The 24,122-nt window shown below is 40.6% G+C and overlaps 1 protein-coding gene across 13 annotated transcripts in view; it reads left to right on the top strand.

Annotated features, from left to right (window-relative positions):
* The window catches only part of ank2b (ankyrin 2b, neuronal), an 882,930-nt gene that overhangs the window by 700,379 nt on the left and 158,429 nt on the right, over positions 1-24,122 (top strand). For 8 of the 13 annotated variants that reach the window (XM_041195707.1, XM_041195740.1, XM_041195679.1 and 5 more), the window contains 2 exons: positions 13,526-13,670; positions 20,846-20,908. In XM_041195707.1, coding sequence (XP_041051641.1) covers positions 13,526-13,670; positions 20,846-20,908 — 208 coding nt within the window. The remainder of the gene's footprint in view (positions 1-13,525; positions 13,671-20,845; positions 20,909-24,122) is intronic. The other 5 variants (XM_041195722.1, XM_041195768.1, XM_041195749.1 and 2 more) reach the window with 2 other exon arrangements.

Consider the following 24,122-nt stretch of genomic DNA (forward strand, 5'->3'; position numbering starts at 1 on the left):
AAATTTTACACTTTAAAACTTTTATTGTAACCAAAGACTACAAACATTCTTGACTAAACACTGTCATAGTAGGCAACGTTTACATTACACCACAAAACAGAACATTCCCTTTTTTCTTTTAGTACAACCAAAAACACTTAACAAACACACTTTATACTGATTTTTAATTAGACATTCAATTCCCCCAGAACCACCCAAGGATTCACTTCTCTTTTCCTTTCTCAGCCTAGGAACGTTTAATCCCAGAACAGGCGTTGAAAGTGAATTCCACACCCCCCACCACCCCCACCCGAGCCCCTTCAGAGATTCTTCCTGTAATGCAAATTAGGTGAATCCTACAACCTCATTTTAATTCCTCATGAATTCAGTCTTTTCAATCCAAGCACTAACTCCCAGAGGCATCCCTGCATGATGAATCACGACATCTTGCTGCCTATAGCTACTCTCTCTCCCAGATCGTGGCATATTAAGCTTGTCTGTGAGTTTTCAGGGATATCTAGACCTCTCTCAAAGCCCATCTCCATGACAATGTGAATCACATATGTCTTGTATCCAGGTAGAAATGCTGATTAATTATACTTGAGACTCCAACTCTCTTTTATCTTCATAGTTAGTAGACAGTTTAAAGTACAACTGTTTACAACCCGACATTCTGAACACTTGTCTGAGATTTGGAGTCTCAGCCTTTCCACTGTTAGCACATAGGCTGCTGCTTTTATCTCCAAGTGTGAGCAGCTTCTTAGCAGTAAAATAGTCTGGATCCTCTTTAATCTTTAACAATGAAACCATCCAGGCATGCTGTCAGGTAGACGTCAGAACAGGTCACATGACCCCTTCATTTTACCTTAAAGACATAGGCCAGAATTTTCCCATCGGCAATTTGGGGGCGGGACCCGCTCGCCGAGGGGAAAATGACGCGGGAATGACGTCAAGAGGAATCCCTGACGTCATCCCGGTCCCTTTAAATTTTTAGGAAGGCGGGCGGACAGCAAAATCAGCTGTCCATCCGCCGACCTGTCAATGGCCAATTAAGGCCATTGACAGGCTAATTAAGATCATTAAAGACCTGCTCGTCCAACCTTAAGGCCCCAGCGGACTCCTGATAATACATGAAACTTCATCGACTGGCGGGAAACTGTCCGTTTTTTAAAAAGTTTAATCGTGTGCCATTGTCACATGAGGGGGACATGTTAATAATATTTTTATTTTCCTATTTTTTAAGTTTTGTTCACTGTCACTAATCTCCCTGAGACAGCACTTAGTCTCAGGGAGCAGTACGCTATGCGCGCGAAAGAGCGCACTTTGACAGCTGGGGATTCCCTCGACCCCTGCACAGGAAGAGCATAGCGCTTTCTGTCGGGCAGGCCGCTGGGCGGGCCTTAATTGGCCTGCCCACTCAAAATGGCGCCGGGGGTTGGCTGTCCCCTCACAGCCTCCATGGACAAAATTCTGCCCATAGTCCCAAAACATAACAATCTTATAAACCTCTTCATAGTAACACTATTTTGTGCGAAGCCCTGTTCACCTAGCACCTGTTGTTACTCACGGTTGAGCATATTTTCATCCTCTAATTTTGGTCTCCTGAGAACTTCTGATTTTAATTGCATGATAATTGGTGGCTATGCCTTCAACTGCCAAAGCCCTGAGCTCTGCAATTCCCTTCCTAAAGCTCTCCAACTCTCTATCTATCTTTCTTCCTTTTACATGCTCCATAAAACTTACCTCTTTAATCCAGTATTTGGTTATTTGACAAAATATTATTATAGGTGGCCCATTGTCAAACTTTTGCTTTATGACGTTCCTGTGATGCATCTTGGCACATATTGTTATGTTAAGTGTTCTTTATAAAAACAAATAGTTGTTTTTTGTAACTTGATGCCTAATTATCATTAGTATTAGTGCTGATTTGACATTTTAAGATGCATTAAACAAGTAGCTGAATTTTGCCCTCGCAAACTGGGTCAAACCTTTGTCAGTTAGGGGAAAAGAGGCTGGGGGATCCAATTCCAGGGTTCCTAGCCCTATTCCTGCCTTGTGCTATTTTCAAAGGCACGGGATAAAGATGTGGGGGTTGCAATTCCACAGTCAGCAATCCAAACTGCAGCAGTTCCTTTGCAGGAGTAGTGATTTCAGAATCCAAGCAATTTTCATGGATTCGGGCCAGCTCTGGCATCAAAAGTGAAATGGTTCCTGCCAGATCAGAGGTGTTGTGTACCATTTGGTTCTGGTACATTTTACAGGTAGCTTAAAAGGTGTTGCCAATTTCACATGTCATAACTAGATGCTGTATAATGTTTTAACTTGTTTTTTTAATGCAGTGGTTGATTATTGGATTTTGTACTTAAAAAATTAAAAACCATTAAAATGGCCAGCATTGTGAAAGATGCATTAGGGTACTTTATCCTGATGATAAAGTTCTTATCTGCATTCAATGGTGTTGAGATTCGGCCTTTCATGTGTCATTTGGGCCTTGTGCTTTGATTTTTGCAGTGATTGACTGTTCAACCATCTGTTGAACCTTCAAAATAGCTGAACAAGTGGCTGATTTATTTGACTGATAGGTCAGCCATTTGTTCAACCTTCGAAGCAATCAAAGGCTTTAATGTATTCAACTCTAGAGATTTTGTTGACACAGTTATGCAGTGGAATCTCACTGTGAAACCCCACTAATGCATTCAGCTCGGCAAGGATTGTTGATTCAGCTCTCAAGGTGACTGTGAGATTTATTTTGATTAACAGCTTTATGAACTCTGAAGAGGATTGAGTTTTTGAAGTGATTTCTGAATAGCCATTTGTTTATTTTGATAGTTTTATGACTGCCAAAAAAAGATTAAGGTTTTTTCAAGTGAAGTTTGAATGGCTGTATGTTTGATTGACAGTTTTATGAATTCTTAAGAGGATTGCTTTTTTTTCAAGTGAAGTTTGAATGGCTGTATGTTTGATTTACAGTTTTATCAGCTCTTAAGAGGATTAAGGTTTTTTCAAATGGAGTTTGAATGACTGTTTATTTTGATATATTCATGATCTTTTCAATACTTCTCAAAGTTATTATGCAGCTTATGAGTTCTGTCCATCATGAATATTGGCTGACTGGCCACAGGGTGAATGTAGGGGGCATGGATGGTATGGAGCGGGCATGGGGGATATGGTGCATAGGAATATGGTGATATGGAGAGGGCAGAGAGTTATGGCATGGGCTGAGATTAGTATGGAGCGGGTAATGGAGCGAGGGGTGAGAAATTGCCTAAATTTCATGTACAGAACTGGGCCGAAGTCCCAGCAAATGGAGGCGGACCATCTAACCTGCCGACCTCAGCATCCCCAACTGCCTCCACTCCCACCTCAGGCTCACATCAGATGGTGGCAGCCCCAACCCCAGTCTGTTCCCACCACCCCGTAGTGAAAATAGCGTGGATTTTGGCTGTGATATTCTAACTCAATTGAATTTATTTTTTTTTTGAATTGAGTTTCTTCCTATTAGGAAAGTTTTAACTTTGTCCTGAAAAACTACCTAATGTACCCTCTATTTGTCTAAATTGAAGCTTCATATTTGCTTCAGTGTTTGCAATCCCAGTGTATAATTTCTGATGATGTTGTTCAGATGAGGATTTGAATAAACTCAGATAACAGGTAATCTAAATGTATCTAACTTAAAGAATTTATTTTGGGAAACAGGGAAGAAGTATGAATATCCTGATTTTTAAAAAATCTATATTCAGCCCATCTGCTTTTCCAGTCACTCAGCTCTGTCTCTTCAAAACCTCATCTAACCAGGTTTCAAGCTGTATAGTCCTCTATGCTTAACCAAGGAATATGATCAATCTGATTTGAATGCCTTAACTGTCACTATTCTGTGTGGAAATCTATTCAAATTGGCAAAAATTAATGTCCAATTGTTTAATGCTCTTGTGTGCCATTCCCATCTGCACTGATTATGGCATTAATCTATTTACTTTAGAAAATGATTCATTACTCATCCTGCTTCTTCCAATTGTTTACAACAGAGCTTCAGCTTTGCACTTTGTCAGCTGACAGTAGTCCTTAAAAGGTAAAATGTAATCTGTAACCATAGCAACGACTATATAAGCTTTCATGTTGAATAGGCAGCCATTTATCAATAATATCTTTGTCAAAGCAAGCATCGTTAATTCCCATTTAACCCGTTTCTAGCCAGAGAAAAATATGGTGGAAGTTTGTGCAGTCGTTGAATTCTTGTAAGCCTAAATATGTCAATCTTTCAGGGTATGTTATGATTAGGATATTGAAGCTAAAAGGTTTAATTAATGGTATTTCTGGTTGCCAAAGTAGCTGAGCAACATTATTAAAATGAGCCATAATTTTCATGTTGCTGGGCATCTAGCACAATCTGCTGTTAGTGAGACTTGCCCATGCCCATACAGGTCTTTAAAATTTTTACATACCAAGTTGCTGAAATTGCAAGCTGAAGCTGTCACAATGAGGGAACCAAGGCATCTGAGAAAATAGGGCAAGGAATTGTGTATCTCCTTAGCTTATGGGTTGTGAAAGTAATAATATCTCAGACACAACAAGGTAGAGCCTGGATGTTCACTCTTCAAGGTAAATCACATCAACACTACACGAGTAATCTAAAATACTGTATAACTGTCCCAAGCACAGTTCACATGCCCAGATATTAGGGCCTACTGATAATTTTGTTTCGGTAACAACAGGTAGCTTTCAAAATCATTATTAAGCACCTAGTTTAAGCATCTCACCTATAGTAATAGGAGAGAAACAAGTATACTTGGTAGAGGGGTAAAGTCTGCCCTGGCAGTGAAGTGCATGTTGAATGCAAAACAATAAGTCAGGCTTTAAGGTTCACTCCCCTTCATTGCCATCAAAATAAACAACAGGATTTTTAACTAGTTTAAGAGGCGTTGACTCCAGCATGTTCTCATGACAGCTGCAGATGAGAGGGCCCTTTTGGCCCCTTCTAACTCAAGCAGCTAGAAAAAATATAAAGTCACCTCATCAAAGCACACAGTTGTGATTGTCTTAAAACCAGAGGTTGCTTGAAGTGATAACGGGTGCTATTTTTTCATCATTATAATATTACAAAATCTTTAACATCAGTGGCGGATTAGTAATTCTGCTTCTTACCTCTTCAATTTCTGATAAATCATTTATATTGGTAGTGTCATTATGAACCAATTTTAACTAGTGGATACCAAAGCAAAATCATTTGCAATGGACCATACTTAAGCTCCTTGGAACATTTTTTAGTATGTGAATGTTGTCACATAAATGCAGGTTCTTGTTGCTGTAAATGTTACAAATACCCAGACTAATGCATTGAGGTGTAATTTCACCAATTTGATTAGAGATTTAAATTGAGCCCTCTGTATATGTTTTTAGTATATTTTAAAATACTTTGCTTGCATTACAAGAATTGATTTTGTTTCATTCTGATTAAACCTTCTCATTTCTTTTTTTCCCTTTTACCGAACAATTATAGGAGAAAACTTTTACTCACTATCTTCTCAGAAATTAAATCACCTATCCAGTATGTTGCAATTTTCTTTTTTGCTTGACTTATTCCTTTCAAAGCTTTCATAGATTTGGAGTCTATTAATAGTTTGAGCAATAGTTATAGTAACAACGCTGTGCTTTACCACCGCTGTCAGTGCAATCTACTTCAATTTACTCTCCTTTCTTTCTTTTGATTAAGGAATGCATATGGCCTAATAATGATTAACTAAGACTTTTGACAATATAGTCGCTGCAAACTAATGAGCAGCTCAGAGATGCGGGTTTCTTCTAATGGACTTAAATGCTAGTGAGTAGTAATAGAATACTTTAACCTGAGCCACAGATAATGATTTTAGATCTATGAATTGAGTTCCACTAATGTCACATATAAGGGTTAATTTTAACTTAAAGCAGTGCTGGAAATGGCTGGTAGCAAATCAGTACTGTTATATACACATTTCAATATTCTCTTCCAGTGGAAAGGTCAATTGAGTGGGATGTATAATGGGCAGCAGATCCACCATTGCCACCACTGAAAGTTAAAATGAACCTTATAGATTCTGAGAATATGTCATGTAAAGTTCTAGGGAATCTCATCTTCCTGCCTTGGTCTGTAAAATCTAATGTACATCAATCTCATTAGAACTCTCTGTCTGACACACATAGCTGCCCCATTGGTTCATCTTGACCCACTACTTAATGTTGCCCAGGCCATACCAGTTGACATGGAGAACTTCCATGGCTCAGTAGGTACAATCTGGATCACCCCATCTTTGTGAAAGACTGCAAAGGAGTGCTTATCACCAATTGTCCATCTGAAGAAGAATGAATATGATCAACTCAAAATATTCTACCCCACATACCTGACTCAGCACGAATGTAGAAACCTCCATCCCACCCTGGCAGAGGAGAGCTCAATTGACACTCCACTACACATTTTACTTCTGGCTATCCTTCAACTCTTCCGAATTGAAATCCTGCAGCTTAATGAAGGAATGACAGATCTAATGATTTCCCCAATCCTCTTCCTCCACCTCACCAAAACCAACTTCTGAGCATCCAACAGCTTGCTGCAGTTGGTTGAGGAACCACAGCCATTTATTGATTTGTACCAAATTTTCACTCTTGGCTGCATGAGAACACATTCTCTGCTCCTGTGCAACTTAGAAAAGCCCACAACACACATGATGCTGGACTTTACACTTCCCCATCAGGGACACATATCACCCTGTGGGTGGCCTTCCCACTGCCTACCCGCTCATCCTGGAACTGTCTGAAATTTTACCGTGGACAGGGGAGGTGTCAAGTGGCCTGCTCACTTTTGGACCTCTTGAAGCTCTTTTGGCCATTTAGGGCCTCATCCCACTGCTGCCGGTATTTTACCAACCATGGTGGGGAGGCCTGTTCTATGCAGGAAGCCCAGCAGCTTTAGCTGCACAGGCTGGTGTCAGGCAAGAGTGGGCCCTCCTTTGTGAGAGTGCTGGCCCCATCAGAGGCACCTCCTCCCTCAAGGTCATTACCACCCACCCCCCCCACCTTTAACTCTCCCCCCAGGACTCTTGAACCTGGTCCCCATCCACCTCGCCAAGACTGCTGACCTCCGGACCTACTTGAGCTCCTCAGTGTGGTGAGACTGCCTGTATCCCAGGAGCGGCCACCACTCCTACCTGGACTGCTGAGACAACAGTCAGATGGTCGGTAGCTCCCTAAGATGGGACTTCCTCCCAAGAGAGCGGTGATAGTCTTGCCTTAAAACAATTAATGCTGCTTCCAGTGTTAAATTGCCTTGGGACAACCATTGGAATTGTGGGTGGGACCCCCACCACAGCAAGGTCGGGGTGTCGGGGATGTGTGGGGTGTCGGGGGAGGGGGGGGGGCGGTGGGGAGGGAGGGTGTGGGAGTGGGGGGGTCACCTCACTGTCCTGTAAAACCAAGCCCCTTGGCAAAGCACAAACGGCCATTTACCAATCAGAGCAAGGAGTACATGGTTTGGGAATGGAGCGGAGATAATATCAAGGGTCACTGTGCCCTTTCCTGCAAGTCTGCCTCCCATTAGTCCAACTGCTGAAGAGAGAGGACAAAGGATCCCATTCAGCTCTTCCCTATTCTCATTATTGCCTCAACCCACTGACTAATAATAATCCTAAGGCCCCATTTCCCAGTGAACCCACAGCCACCCTAACCAGGAAAGACTTTCGCCTTGCAACAGGCACCTTCATCCTAATTTACACAACTTAATAACTATGTATGTTGGGGCAAAACAGCTCTTCATCATCTGTTTAACAAAATGCGCCTGAACTTAGTAGTTAATAGATGGTTGAAAATAAAGTGTTCCCTGTGGTGGTGACACTGGTGCAGACAGCCTCGATATAATGGGATACAAGGCAGATTTGAACGTGCAATTTCCAATTTCCCCAGATTGTTGGCGCAGAGGACTGTTGAATGATATTTGGATACTTCACCATTGGGAGAAAGGAGAACCCTCTTGTGTACTTTCTAGAAACTGTTAATAAACTGTCTCCACACAGTGAGGTACCAATCTCAGCTTTGCCACCATGAGGTGTCAGTGAGCAGAGGTCAGTTGTAAGGTTAATGCGCACAGTGAAAGATATGTTACATTTCTCCATTTTCTATCCTGTACTTTTGCTTTTAATTAACTTGATAAATTTTAGAGGCTTGTTGTAAGAATATACTGTTTAATCAATATTTGCTGTGGTCAATATTTACACTGTTGTATCTCCGAAAGCAGGTTGCATGCATCTAGCATGCTAAGACATAATTATGTACTTACATAATGTTGGTTCCCATCAAAATTGTCAGCCTTAAAATGATAACAAAAATACTTCAATACTTGTCTGAAATTTACCAGATAGTATTGAAATATCTGAGTGGGAATTAATCAGATAATTAATCAATCTTGATGAATACAAAACATTGCCAAATGGAAAACTTGCTTTTTAATTAATATCGGTTGTACATAGGAACAGAGGAAATAGGAACAGGAGTTGACCATTTTGTCCATTGAGCCATTGAAAGAGATCATCTACCTCTTACGCCATTTTCCCACTATCCCCATATCCCTTGATGCCATGAGTATCCAGAAATCTATCGATTTCTGTCTTAAATAGGTTCAATGACTGAGCTTCCACAGCCCTCTGGGGTAGAGAACTCCAAGGATTCACCATCTTGAGTGAAGAAATTCCTTCTCATCTCAATCTTAAATGGCCTGTCCCTTACTCTGTGATGGTAGCCCCTGGTTCTAGAATCACCAACCAGGGGAAACATCCTATTCACATCTACCCTGTCAAGCCATGTAAGAATTTTGTAAGTTTCAATGAGATCATCTCTCATTCTTTGAAACTCTAGAGAATACAGGTCCAGTTCCCTCAGTCTCTCCTCATAAGACAATCCTGCCATCCTAGGGATTAGTCAGGTGAATCTCAGTTGCACTCCCTCTATGGCAAATACACCCTTCCTTAGATAAGGAGACCAAAACTGTACACATTACTCCAGGTGTGGTCTCACCAGGGCTCTATACAATTGCAGCAAGACATCTTTACTCCTGTACTCAATTCCCCTTGCGATGAAGGCTGACATACCATTCGCCTTCCTAATTGCTTGCTGCACCTGCACGCGAGCTTTCAGTGACTCGTGAACAAGGACACCCAGGTCACAACACTTCCCAACCTCTCAGCATTTAAGGAAACGCTCTGCCTTTCTGTCTTTTCTACCAAAGTGGATAACTTCACACTTATTCACATTATATGCCATTTGCCATGTTCTTGCCCATTCATTTAGCCCGTCCAAATCCCTTGAAGCCTCCTTGCATCCTTCTCACAACTCACATTCCCACCTAGTTTTGTGCCATCAGCAAATTTGATTTATGTTTGATTCCCACATGCAAATCATTTTTATAGATTGTGAACAGCTATGTCCCAAGCACTGATCCTTGCAGTAAACCCACTAGTCACAGGCTGCCGTCCTGAGAATGACCCGTTTATTCCAGCTCTCTGTTTCCTGTCTGTTAACCAATTCTCAATCCTTAGCAGTACATTATCCCCAATCCCATGTGCTCTAATTTTGCTCATTAACCTTCTGTGTGGGACCTTGACGTTTTCCCTCTGGACCAGAGTAATGCTGTGCTGTACTGTGAAATCAAATTAAGTTTCAAATGTATTGAGTCTGCATTGAACTGCTGTGATTTCTAAGACCATGATCATTTCAAAGGGGTGAATTGGTGCCAGCAAAATTCTACTTTGTGCTGAATTTTCCTGACCTTGTGGTGGTGGGAACGGAGTTGGAAAGGAGGGTGGGATATTGGGGAGGGTCTGCGTCAGGTCGGTACCCCAATGCATTCCCACCGCAGGGGGCAGGCAGGCAACTTAAATAGTAGGGGCCCCAATTAGGGGGCATGCTATGATGCCGCTGGCAGTTCCATGGAGGCAGCCTCTCAGTGACAGGCTGAGAACCATTGGAACCAGAGGCTAAATCCTCCAAAGAGGGGGCCATTGCAGGAAAGGCAACCCCCTTGACCCTAATGATCCAAATGGAGGGTATTCCCCTCAAATCCAAGGGGCTTACTATGTTCCCCCTTTAAAATAGTTAATTACTTTTGACCCTTCAATGTTGCTCCTCAAATCTGCCTGAGCCACAGCCACCTCCCCTGGTCAGGCTACCAAGCTCTAGAGCTGCAGTTCCTGTGATTGAGCTGGTAGCATTGGAAACCCACCCACCATCCTTAATAGGATGGCAAACGTGGCCAATTTGGAGGCCACATCTGGGAAAATAGTTCTGCTGGTCTGGCTTCCAGCATGTATGAGCCTGGGATTCCTATTTGGTCCTGAAGCCCATGGGAAAATTCTGCCCAATGTTTCAGGTTGATGATTTTTCATCGGAACTGGGAAGAGTTAAAAACGTTTTAAGCAAATGATGGGGGGGAGAACAAAAGGGAATGTCTGTGATGGGTAGAAATCAGGAGAGATTAAATTGCCAATAGGGTTGAAGGCCAAAGGTCATGGTAATGGGACAAGCAAAGAAAAAGGAGATGTGCCAAGAGGCAGTGTGAACAGCAGATTGTGCAGTTGCCTTCTGAAAGCATCAAAGGGGGAAAAACAAGAGAGTAAAATCAACACCAACCAAGAAAAGAGAAGAAAATAGGGGCTGAGATTATAATCTGAAATTGTTGAATTGAATGTTGAATCTGGAAGGATGTCAAGTGCCTAATCAAAAGATGAGGTGCTATTCCTTTGCCAGTACTAATATATCCAGCTGAAATGAAGATGGATATTTCCCCATTCGTGTATCCTGGATTTTGTCAAAAGTATGCCTCCTTTTTATTTTTATAACATTGCACAGTTGTATTTTTCAGTCCACTTTACTTGTATATAAAATTATAGAAATAATTTGAAAAACCAAATCCAAAGAATGTATTTCAGAACAGTTTCTCTTGTGGAGAAAATTAATGTGTTTACGGCTTCGTAGTGCACAGCGACAGCGGTAGTTCTTTCTCCCTTGGAAACAAATTGACATGTCTTTTGGCTTGAATAAATCCACAAGAAATAGTTTTGAAAGGATAATGCACTGTTGTATAATGAACAAGTGTGTAATGCATGCAGATTGCTGTAAGCAAACAGTATTTATCAATGCATAAAACAACTTAAAAGCAGCTTTATTTCACTGACAATAATGTGACTCTTGCACATATATAGTTTCACTTAAATTGAGTGTATATATCTAAATGATAAAGCTGTAACTATATAAAATTACTTTTTAAATCCCTGACCCTCATTTGTCCACTGATGAAGGGTTCTCCCCTTCACCAAGCAAAATCTTTGGGAGATTATTTTTAACCTCAAATGCACTTTTACACCTTTATTAAAATACACTGCACCAGATATAGAAAACAATGATCAGGTTATTACCTAATAAACTGGCAATAATTATTGATAATTAATTCTTCCTTGCAAATATAAGTTGGCAAGGGTACAACTGTTTAAAGCAGTGTATAGCAGAACTGCCATGGCCAGGAAGGGCCAGATTTAATTCCCAGTCTGTGTTAAATTAGCTGATCTGGACCAGGACAATACTTTGAATGCTGGAAATCTGAAATTAAAAACAGAAAATACTGGAAACACTTGAAAGGTATGGCAGCATATTGGAGAAAGAAACAGAGTTAATTGTTCAGGTCAATGACCTTTCATCAAAACTCACCCAAGACAATTTGCCCTTAGGTTAGGGAGGGCAAAATTGGCCAGAGTTCCCAGTTACAATTACTGCCCAGATATTGATGCTGGAAGTACCAGTACGTTGATGAGAAAAGGGTTAGGGTCAGAGTTAGTTGTTGGACAGTCAAGGAGCTTGCAAAAAATCAATGCCAAGAATCACATCTGATGAATGGTCACCAGTGTGAGATGCATGGAGTGGTGCCTGTGGAACTGTGTGCTAGCAGGAGTTAACACTTCCAGGAAGTAGGGATGCTTTGGGAGAAAATTGACTGAAGTAAGAAGGTACAGGAGTAATTTATGTTAATATAAGTATTTTCTCATAGTAGTCCACAAAGCAAACTACAGGGGCTAAATTGCACTGTATTGTTTTGATTACAATACTTCATCATTGTGGATTTTCTTTTATTCATTCATGGGATGTGGGCATCACTGGCAAGGCCTACATTTATTCCCATTCCTAATTGTCCTTCAGAAATGTTATTAAGCCACCCCCTTAAACCACTGCAGTCCATGTGGCATAGTAACACCCACAGAATTCCAGGATTTTGATCCTGTGACAGTGAAGGAATGGTAATATATTTCCAAGTCAATGTTTGTGAAACTTGGAGATTAGGCTGTTTCCATGCACCTGCTGTCCTGACCTTTTAGCTGGTAGAAGTTATGGATTTTGAAGTTGCTGTTCAAGAAGCTTTGGTGAGTTGCTGTGGTGCATCTTGTAGATGGTACATACTGCAGCTTGATCTGCCACTCGTGGAGGGAGTGAAGGTTTAAATTGGTGAATGGGGTGTGCATCCAGTGGACTGTTTTGTTCTGAATGGTGTCAAGCTTCTTGAGTATTGTTGGAATTCCACGCATCCAGGCATATGGAGAGTATTCCATCACGCTCCTGACTTAGAACTTGGGGATGGTGGAAAAGCCCTGGGGAATTAGGAGGTGAGTCACTCTTTGCAAAACTCCCAACCTCTGACCTGCTCTTAGAGCCATAGCATTTATATGCCGGGTCCAGTTAAGTTTCTGGTCAATGTTGACCACTGCACAACCACCCCCACCCATACATGTGCACATACCTGTCCAAAATGTTGTTGGTGTGGGATCAAACAGTGATAACAAATTTGACTGTCATGGGGTGGCTGATAGCCTCTCACTTTTGGAGATGGTCATTGCTTGGTACTTGTTTGGCGCGAGTGTCACTTGCTACTTAACATACAGAAAATGCGAGCTAGAAGAAGACCACCTGGTCCATCCGATCTTTTTCATACGGTTATGATGCTCTATGCAACACAACATGTTCAATACAATACGCTTCCTTGCCACCCAGAGCTATGGAATCTCCTGGAAGAGCCAAAAAACTACATAAAAGCTCAGGCCAGTTAGGGTAAATAAACCTGGACAATGCAAACAATCAAAACCAGTCCAGGAGAAGCCCTGTCTTCTGATTGATTTTACAAAGTATCTATCTCCTGTGCAAGGTGGTGTCTGCCCTAAACAGAAAATGGTTCCAGCCTTTGCATCATCGATTCCAGAAAATCAGTGTTCCTCGCATCACCAGGCTACCTGTTTATTTCAGCCTACTATTTGTTAATAAGAGAAACGTCCCCAACTTTTTACAGTTGCAGTGCACTGTTCTGTTGTAATGTATTGCAGCTACTAGGTTCTTATTGTACATTTTTTTTCAGCCTTTAGTAACAAGCAATTTGTGCTTTAATGCTGCTTGACTGTGCATGATTAATTTCTAGCTTGTGCTTTTTTACTGGGATCACATTACAATCTCAGTGTCTCTCCTGACTGATCAACTATCTCTTGATCCCAAGGAGATGATACAATGACAGGTGATGGAGGAGAGTACCTTAGACCAGAGGATTTGAAAGAACTTGGAGATGACTCTCTACCCAGCAGTCGGTACCTGGACAATATGATGTATAGAGGAATAGGACGCCTTGGAGAACGCTCAGACAGGTAACCGTGTTTAGGTTTTACAAGCTTGATCTAAATGCTGCTGTAACTGATATTTACATTTGAGCAATCTCATTGGCTAAGAGAAATTCCAGTCTCAAACAGCTGTGTATAGTGCACTGTGCTTTACTTTCCAGGAAGGTAATAATTCTTGTTAGTTGTGCATGGGTGAAACATTCTATTCCCTCAATAATTTTGAAGGATTCCAAGCAAAGTTTCAGGAGTAGCCAGGCTGTCCAAACAGACCAAAGCTGCATCTCAGAAGGCCTTACTAAACTGCTTGCAATAATGATCTCTTAAGATATGCATTTCAATTGTTTTCATACCAACTGCTGATTTTTATTTGTGATATCTGGAAGGTTTACAAATATGGCATCCATTTATTCTGTTTTTGTGTTATTATATCTCTAATTGTGAGTAATAATCCATAATATCAAATTTATAATCAGTTCATTAAGTTTCCTCAACTAATTATAATCCTTGCCTCTGCATTTTACTTAAATTTTATTTAAAACACATGAAACCCCAGTGTACTTCACAACTAAGGTTGGATTACTATTCACCTCAGCAATGTAAGCAGAGGAGTAGTGCTTATCAATTTACAGAGAAACTTACTATGCTTCCTTCTCAAATGGCTAATTTGGAAAGTGCGCTGGATGGTGAGGTACTCAACCACATAGGCAAGAAGATTTTGGGTTTGATACCCAGGCTGTGCTGTGTTGGTCAATCTCACCTGGGCCAATAGTTCTTATGTTGCAATTGACCTCAGTACCCTTGAGGAAGGGAAAGGAAAAACCAGCCAGCTTTCACCCCAATAACAATATTGCGCACTTATATTAGCACCTTTAATGTAGTAAAAGTACTAAAGAACTTCACAGGAGCATTATCAAACAAAATTTGACACCAAATCATGTAAGGAGACATTAGGATAGGTGACCAAAAGCTGGGTCAAAAAAGTAGGTTTTAAAGAGCATCTTAAGTGAGGAGAGTTTATGGAGGGAATTCTGTACCTTGGACCTGTGAAGCTGAAGGTACAACTGCCAATAGTGAAGCATTTAAAACCAAGGATGTGCAAGAAGCCAGTATTGGAGGAGTACAGAAATCTTGATGGGTTGTAGAGCCACAGGAATTTATAGAGATGGGGAAGATGAGGCTGTGGATGGATTTGGAAATAAGGATGAGAATTTGAAAGCTAATGTGTTGCAGGACTGGGAGCCAATGTAGGTCAGCAAGCACAGTGGTGATGGTGAACAAGTTTTGGTGTGAGTTAAAATATGGGCAGTAGAGTATTTGACTTGCCCGGGTTTATGCAGGATGGAAGATAGGATGGCAGCCAGGAGAATATTGGAATAGTTAAGTCTTGAGGAAACAAAATCATGGATGAGGGTTTCAGCAGCAGATGACTTGAGACATGTCAGAGTTGGGAATTGCCACAAGGTTGGAAATAGGCAGTCTTGTTGCTGGAGCAAATATGCAATCTGAAACTCACCTCAGGGACAAATATAATACAAAGGTTGTGAATAGTTTCATTTCACTTCATATATTTTGAATAGATATTGGAAACTAGAGTATAGTGAATTTGTTTAGGGCTTCAGGTGTTCTGATGCAAACCTTAGTAGCTGTTTGTCCTGCTCTAAGTGCATGTAAATGTCTGTGAATTCCATTAAGAATAATGCTAATTCTGGCTCGTGCACTGATACACTGGTTTTAGGCTTCAGTACCATGGGATAACTAGCATTCAGGTGAAGGCCATGATCTGCCACAGAATTAATTACCATAAATTTTGGCATATAAATTGACCAAACGTATAAGACAACCCCATTTTTCTCACCCCCAGAATTATAATTTTTGCTTATATTCAGCATGTAAATCAACCCCCACTTTTCAGCCATATCATTCCATACTGTTAGAAGCTATTATTAAAGACATTACAGCAGGACACTTAGATAAATTCAAGGTAATCAGGCAGAGTCAACATAGTTTTGTAAAAGGGAAATCATGTTTAGCCAATTTATTAGAGTTGTTTGAAGAAGTAACAATGGATGTACTGTACTTAGATTTTCAGAAGGCATTTTATAAGGTGCCTCATCAAAGGATATTGTGGAAAATAAAAGCTTATGGGGAAGATGAGGCTGTGGATGGATTTGGAAATAAGGATGAGAATTTGAAAGCTCAGGTGTTGCAGGACTGGGAGCCAGTGTAGGTCAGCAAGCACAGTGGTGATGGTGAACAATTTTTGATGTGAGTTAAAATATGGGCAGAGCGCATACCTCTGCCACATTGTGCTAACTCAATATTATTCCAATTACATAGCTCTTTCTTGAAGCTTTTTCCTGCCTGGTTGATACTTTCTAACGACAAAGCTGAGAAAAAATAAATATTTTTATTAAGAGCTTCCACCTCAGTGTGGAGGCTTCAGGACAATCCATGTCCAACAAACTCACAGTTTGAAAGCTGTGACAAATTGCACCAGAGAACTGAGACAATCCACAATATTTTAGAGTAGTCCAGAACATTCTAAATCAAATAAGCCTAAACATTCTTTAGAAAAATTCACCCAATTTTCCAATGATAACGGATAGCCCCTTTAAAACATTCTAGGATTCAGATCTGGATCAGCACCTTTGTTAAAAACTAATCAGCTCTTCTTTACCCTATCAATGTACCAAGTTTCATTGAAATCTATCCATTAGTTTTTGAGATATGTTATTTATAGACAAACAGACTAACAGGGGCAATAACATTACCTGTGCCCACCCTCCGTGATGAAAGTAACAAGGACTTATACAAACAATCACCCAGTCAACCTCCTGTCAGTTGTATTCTTCAGCAGCTAATCAAATTATCCGGCTATAGCACAAAATCACTCTTTGTAACAATTTTTTATACCTTTCTTTCCAAGGTGATAAGATTTTTCGTTGACAGCTTCATACGATCCTGTCAAATCCAGCTTAAGCAGCAATTGTCCAGTGAGGCATCTAATTCTTTGTTCAAACACAATATTAGAGAGTCTTCCCAGAAGTTGTACATTTGTTTTAAACTCCCTTCAGTAATTTTCAATCTCTTTTGAATGCTATAGATGTCTTTAGATCATTATCAATGCACACAACAGCAGCTTCCTTTCTTGATTGCGCACATTTCATGACCACCAAGATAATTAAGCTATCAGAGCCGCTCAAATCATTGACTTCTTACACATTATTTCTTAATGAATTAAAGACAGAATTTCTCTGATAAAGCAAATTTTAAAAATTGCTTCTTGTTTCCCTGCATTTCAAAAGAAGACAAACTCTGACATCATCAATCAGTATCAGTTTGTACCGCTTTCTCACAGTTTTCAAAATACCCAATGGAGTGCCTGCCTAATTATCATTTTTTAAACATATTCAGGTATTCCCATATTTTGCACTTTGCAACCGTTCAGGACAAACAATATGGGCTGGATTTTTGTGGAATCTCCCCAACTCTGTGGGCCTTTAAAAATGGCAGACAGTACGCAATTCCTGGATTTCCAGCCCCATTCCCAGCACCTCTAATTTTCACCAGCAGGGATCAAGGGTGTGGGCTGGTGGAGGTTGCGAGCCCACATGTTGCACTCCTGACCTGGCCAGCTTCATTGCAGGAATGGGCATTTCCTAGCTCTCCACAGTTTTCCTGGAGACAGGCCAGCTTTTCAATGAGTCGTGATTCACAGTCCCCCAGAGGTGTCATGAACCCATAGTCTGGATGGGGGAACCTTTTGAAAGGCAAGCTCAAAAGATCTTACCTATGCCCCCCCCACGCCAACCTATGCCCCATTCACCCAAGCCTCATTATGCATTCTTGGCTGAGAGCCCAGGCATCTATTAGCCTGTTGAAACAGCTGCATCCAAGGGAAAACATTGCTTGACTGACAGCTTTCTCTTGGATCAATTTCTCAATTGCACATTGTTTATTTACACAAGATAAAGAGGTGTCAAGCGCCTGCAGTTTCTGCTTTTGACACCCTAAAGGGCTGGTTGATTGACATTTTTATAAGGGTGTAGTAAGAAGAAGGTTTTTGTAAGGAAGATATGACTTTTTTAAGGCATTTTCACACATTACATTGTTGCTATAGAGTCCGTTGGTTCTGTACAGTGTGTATCCTGGGTAAATGGGCATTGAAGTGCCATATTTTGGCATGGAGGGTATAAGGGACCATGGGGTGGTTGGTGGGGCATAGGTTGACATGGAGGGTATAAGGACAGACCATCAGGGGTTGGTGCAGGAACATAGATTAGGGGGGTGGTTGAAGGGCGATAGGTTGACATGGAAGGCATGAGTGGACATTGGGGGCGGTTGGAGGGATATAGGTTGACATGGAGGTTATGAATGGCCATTGGCGATGGGTGGCATGAGTTGGCATGGAAAGGACATGGGGAGTGTGTGAGGGTTGAGGGCTAGAAGGATGTTTTCTGTTTTAATTGTTAATTGTAACTGGGACAAAGTCCCAGAAGACTGAGGTGCACCTTTTAATCAGCCCGCCTCGGCACCCAGCAGCCACTGTGGCTGCCTCCAAACTCTTTCCGGGGGCAGCGGACCTGACTCCACTTAGCACCCATCTCTTCAGAACGAAAATCCTGCCTTTCCAGGCACTTTTTCCTGGGGCTAGCGTGCCGAGCCAGGAAATTTCCCAACTTTGCTACCTGCCTCTCGGTTAAAATGCAGCCTTACGTCTGCACATTCTTTATGTTCTTATCAAAATATAAAGTTTCACCAAAGTAACACAGCTTTGAAGAATGTCTGTTTATTGGTTTCAACCCAAGGATTTTATGACTTTTGAGCCTCTGGCTAAATGTTCCATATCTTTGAAAGAGCAATTTTCTATCACAGCCCAATAGCTCTGTTCATCAGCAAAAAACAATAACTTGCAGCTTTTAACAGGTTATTTTAGTTTTAAAAGCTTTTTGGCCTTCACAATGAATGCTGGTAAGATATGGTCAGCTTCTGTACACCTGCCTACAGCAAACTGTATTCTGTATTTCATTTAAACTATGAATGCTCCCCCTGGGCTGAATAGCTTTTGCAAATCTCAGCCACAAACTTTACTTTGTACAGTTTTGGCTTTAAAATTCTCATCTTTGTTTTCAAATGTCTCAATGGCCCCATCCCGCCCAATCTCTGTATCTCCTCCAGCCTCACAATCCTCCAAGATATCTGGACTCGTCTAATTTTGATCTCTTCAGTACCACTGATTTTAATTGCTCTTCCACTGATGGTTGTGGCTTCAGTAGCCTAGGCCCTCAGCTCTGGAATTTTACTTTATAATGCTCCGGTGAAGTGCTTGAGAAATTTTATTATGTTAAAGGTACTAAATAAACACAAGTTGTTGTTGAAAATACTGGCTGGACTTTTCCGGCCCCTCCCGCCACTGGGCCAGAAAATTCCACCCACTGTTTATCGGATTAGGCCCAATCTGCCTGCTCAAGTGGCCATGAGAGATTTAAAGAAGATTAGAGGAGCTCTTTTGGTGTCCTACTCTATATTTACCCCTCAAGCACCAAAACAATTTCACTGATCACTAATTTGATTGTTGTTGGAGTTCCCTAGCTGTGTATATATTGCTGTTGCATTTATCTACCCGTCTAACATAATAACTACATTTCAAAAGAAATTTGGCTATAAAGCATTTTTGGACATCTGAAGTGTTCAAAATATATGCAAAAATGTAAATGCAGGTCCTTTCCTATTGTTGGGGAGAAGAGCAAATCAGAAGCCAGAAAGTTCCTCATTGGAAGAGGTGGAAGAGATGAATAAGTGAAAGTCATTCGTGGCCATTTTACAGTGACATTGATAAGCACTGGAAGGAGGTCAGCTGCATGACCTCTCAACCAGGCCTGTTATGGTAGGGAGAAATGAACAAAACAAATATATGGAGAAAGCACTTAACAAAACTCAAAATAATTAATTGCTGTAACATTTATTGGGAAGAGAATAATGAACACACAGCTAAATCAACCTGTTAGAAGTGCCCAGCTTTGCATTTGGCATGACGCCAAGCTGCATGTAAAATTATGAGGCAATGGACGTTACCCTTTCCAGTTACTAACCATGTCTTTGACTAATTAAACAGCTAAATGTTTTTTCTACTGTGTACTGTGTATGTAACGTAGCAAAACGTCAGTAAAATGTTGTTCTTTTCCAGCGCGATACTGTGAGCTTCTTTCAAAAATAAATCCATGTCCTTCCAATTCTTCTAACTGTTTTGATAAATGTGATAAAAGGAATGACTTTGATGTTACGTTAGAAGTTTTTGTCTGTCGGTTAACGTTGTTGTTCTGTATGCATCTGCATGTGTGGGTGTGGAAGAGAGCATAGTTTTGCCATTGTTCTGCCATTCTCCCTTCATTGTTGCTGTTTTCCCTCTCCTTTTCATATGCTTCCACACAGTGGTGTAAACAGGTAGGTGTTCCTTGACACAAGAGTAATGTCACAGTGCTGTGGCAGTGTCTGTAATCCACTTTTGCTGATATGGTAATTCTGCTTGGGGTTGGGTTTTGAGACATTCATCTGGTGCACTGGAACTGCTTTCACGGCTGCATTGCTTTCCTTTGGTGTTTTCTTATGTTCACTGCTAAGCTGCTCACATCAGGCGAGGTCTACAAGACTCTAATAATGCTGAAACAGCTGCCATTACTACCTTCCTTTTTCTTGTGACTGCTGGCCTGAGATTCAGCAGCCTGGATTATTCAGCTGGAATCTACCACTGATTGACAAAATGGGGGTGGGATAGGGGAGGCGAGTCGAAGCTTGATTATGATTTTATATTTTTCTTCCTCTGCCAGTGGGTTGCTGGGTGTATATTTTTAGGAATACATTCTTGCTGCAGAGACACAATTTGTTTTCCTCTTCCAGGTATTTGTTGTAAAAAAAATTATAAACATGATTTTCTTCGTATTTTGCTAGCAGTCACATCTATTTACTGTTTACTGTGATCACCTATTTTACTGTTTGTGCTATTACTGCTGTCTCTGATGTACTGCTTGCCTGTTAAGGATTAGACATTGCATTATATTATGATTAATAGAAATTATGAATGTTATTTTATAGACATTGGCATTTTATGTTTTAAATTTTTATAAAAGCTTTAATGACATCCTATGAAAATTATTACATTATGATTTTTGAATTCATTAATAACCTTTTGTCATGTCACATAGACAATGTCTCGAATCCAGCCACGTAGGTTATGTTGCTCTGACTTATTTAGCTGCCACATTAAGGTAATGCAGAACTCTGGGAGAAAAGCTTCAGTTTTCCCTTACATCTTCATTGTTGAACTTGCTATCTTTAGACTTGAAAGAGCAATGCATACGCTTAACCCTTTAAGAGCACATTTGTACTTGAGTCACTCAAGGTAAATGTAACATGGAAATATAACCTGAATGTTGAGGCAACAAAAAATCCATCAAAAAGAGAAACAAAAGAAAAACTTGCCATTCAATGGTGCAAATTATTGATTGTGATCTGATTATTATATGTATTTTGACTAGTATCTTGTGATATATATTTGACTATTGAATCTGGCGTAAGCTGATATCTTAAATACTGGGTTCAGAATTCTTAGCAAGGTACAGGTGGATACTGTAAGGGGGAGGGTGCCATCAGCTTCACAATGTGATCTTAACAAAGACTTGAGGGAGGCGCAAACACTGTCAAGACCACCAGGAAAAAAAACAGTGGGTTGCAGGAGAGCGGCCAGAAAAGCCTGTGGTAAATAAAAATAAGATACCGTTCTTCATGCAGATCCCTTGGGGGTGGTCGGTCAGAGCAAGAGAATCCTTAGGCCTCTCTTGGCTCAACCCTTACTATACAAGCATCTTTTTGGAACCCACTGAAATTTAGAGAAGAAAAAGTTAGCCTTATTGAAATGTGCAAGTAGTTTTTAAAAGAATTTTCTTATTGATAGTTGGCTGCAGCAATATCACTGATGTAACTTGCTCTATTACATGCAGTGGCAGATTTGACATCAGAGTGGCTTAAGAGATACTCAGCTACCTAGATCCTTGCATTCTGCATTACCCATGGCTAGAATAGTTTCCTGAAGTTGATAGGCTCTGGAGCCACTCTCAGTTGCAGACTCTGCTGTTTACCCTTGTAGAACACATGGGAATGCTACTGTTGGTGACCTCAATGGAGTGCCTAGCAGGGAAATCCAACTCAAGGGTCTCCATGGGAATAAGAAAATTTGTTTCTAAAAGAGAAACTGAAGTTAATATTTGCTTCTATCAAATTGAAGTGTGCTTTCAATTAAAAATACTCTCTCCAGACTTCCCCATTTCTCAAAATTATTAGATAAAATCAAATTTCTTACTGTTTAAAGTAACCATTCTATGTCAGGTGAGAAAGCATTCTTTCACGTTAATGTTTGGATTTAATGAGTATAAGCTTTACCTGCCAAAATGAAGTGGCTTAATATGCCAGGACAGACTGATGGCTGTCAAAAGCTGATTGTGTGGCAGCCAGAACAATGTAACTTGGCTCGTCAAAAGGCCTAGTGTGTTACAAATCATTTGTTGCAAAGACTTGACTGTACTGTAAACCCTCAGAAATATTACCATTGGCCAAATACAACCTTTTCTGTACCATTGGCATGAAAATAAGTCCAAACATATGGAGTGTAATGTGCTTCACAGAGTGGAAGGTAATCTGGCAGATTGCCCACCCTTTGTATAACAGGCTGTATTTTTGTTTAATTGATTTCAGCCACTGCCCAGGAAATAAAAATAAAATTGTCCCCAAGATATTTTTGCATCACTCTAGGACAGGAGATGTAGAGAAAATGTTTCCACTTTTGGGAATCCAAAACTAGAGGCCATAAGTGTAGGATAATCACTAATAAATCCAGTAGGAATTAAGAGGACACTTCTTTACCCAGAGTGGTTAGAATGTGGAACTTCATATCACAAGGAGTAGTTGAGGTGAATGGTATAGATGCATTTAAGGGGAAATTGGATAAGTATGTGAGGGAGAAAGGAATAAAAGACTATGCTAATAGGGTTAGATGAAATAGAGGTGAATGGTGATTCATGTGGAGTATGGACACCAGTTGGGCTGTATAGTTTGTTTCTGTGCAGGAAATTCTGTGCACTTTATCTAATATTGATTTCTAATACTTTCACAGAACAGTTAATGACTGTCAGAGCTTCCAAAGCAGTTCTCAATATAGTTCTATGAGCACTTTTTAAATGCAGTTCCCATGTGTACTATTTAAGGTATTCCTGGTAGTACTATGTCATATAAACGTAAGGGGCCAGATTTTCCCCTTTGAGGCAGGAATCCTATTTTGCGCCACTTCCCGACATTGTAATTCAATCTTTCGAGTGGCAGTGCAGCCCATGCTATTTTCCTGGGTAATGGAGATAGGCTAGAGTCATGTCTACTGCCTCAAGAAGACTGGAACAGTGGTGGGTGGATGCTGCGATGAGCAGGTTAGAAGGTCCTTCCATGGTTCCCATGCCCACTCATCAGGTTTCCACTATGGAGAGAATTCATGAGCCCTATAATAACATTGGGAAGTCTTTGAAATGCCCATGAAACTGTTGAAATAAACAAACAGCCATTCAAAAGCCTTTTCAAAAACTTAAATTCTCTTAGGAACTCATGAAACTGTCAAAGACAAAGTCATTCAAACTCCACTGGTCCATTGCTTCAAAGGCTCAGCAGATGGCTGGGCTGTCAAACAAAGAAGTCAGCAATCTGGTCAGCTATTTAAAAGGCTGAACAGTTGGCTGGGCTGTGAATTGGTGTAAAGACAAATCCAGGGTCCAAATGACATATTAAAATCTGAATCTCAAAACAGTTGAATACAGAAGAACACTTTATCCAGTGGATAATGTACTTTAATATACTTGAACACTTTCACAATATTGGTCAATTTAATGGTCACTTGCCTTTTAAGAACAAAGGCCTATCATCAATCATTGAATGAAAAATATACTAAAATTATCATACAGCATCTAATTATGACGTGAAGTTGTCAACAACTTTTAAACCTACCTACGAGTGCAGTATTTGTATTTCAATTGACCTCAGTCCCCCAGGCAATGGAGGGGAAAGAAAATTAGCCATTGTTAGTACGGTTAGTTGTCCAATGATATCTGTGTTGGAAAGCCTGACAGGACTAGACTCAACCAAGGTGCTCTCCAGAATTGGACTGCTGACACCCGTATGCAGCTCACACATGAAATAAGCTGACTTGGGTGTGGAACTGGAGGGCTGAGAGTACCCAGAGGATCCTGATCCAACATGTATACAGTGCCCTGTTAAGGCATGAAGGCAAAAAGACAAAATTAGATTAGAAAATACATGTAGCAAGAGGGTAGATTTCTACCTATAGTTGTAAAGTAAGTGATGCAGCGTTTGAAAACACACTTCAGGGTGGGATTTGTGAATAGTTATAGAGCTTGGACTAGTGAAATAAAACTGAACCAAGCC

Source organism: Carcharodon carcharias, chromosome 1 (assembly GCF_017639515.1).
Source record: "Carcharodon carcharias isolate sCarCar2 chromosome 1, sCarCar2.pri, whole genome shotgun sequence".
In the NCBI taxonomy this organism is placed as follows: Eukaryota; Metazoa; Chordata; class Chondrichthyes; order Lamniformes; family Lamnidae; genus Carcharodon; species Carcharodon carcharias.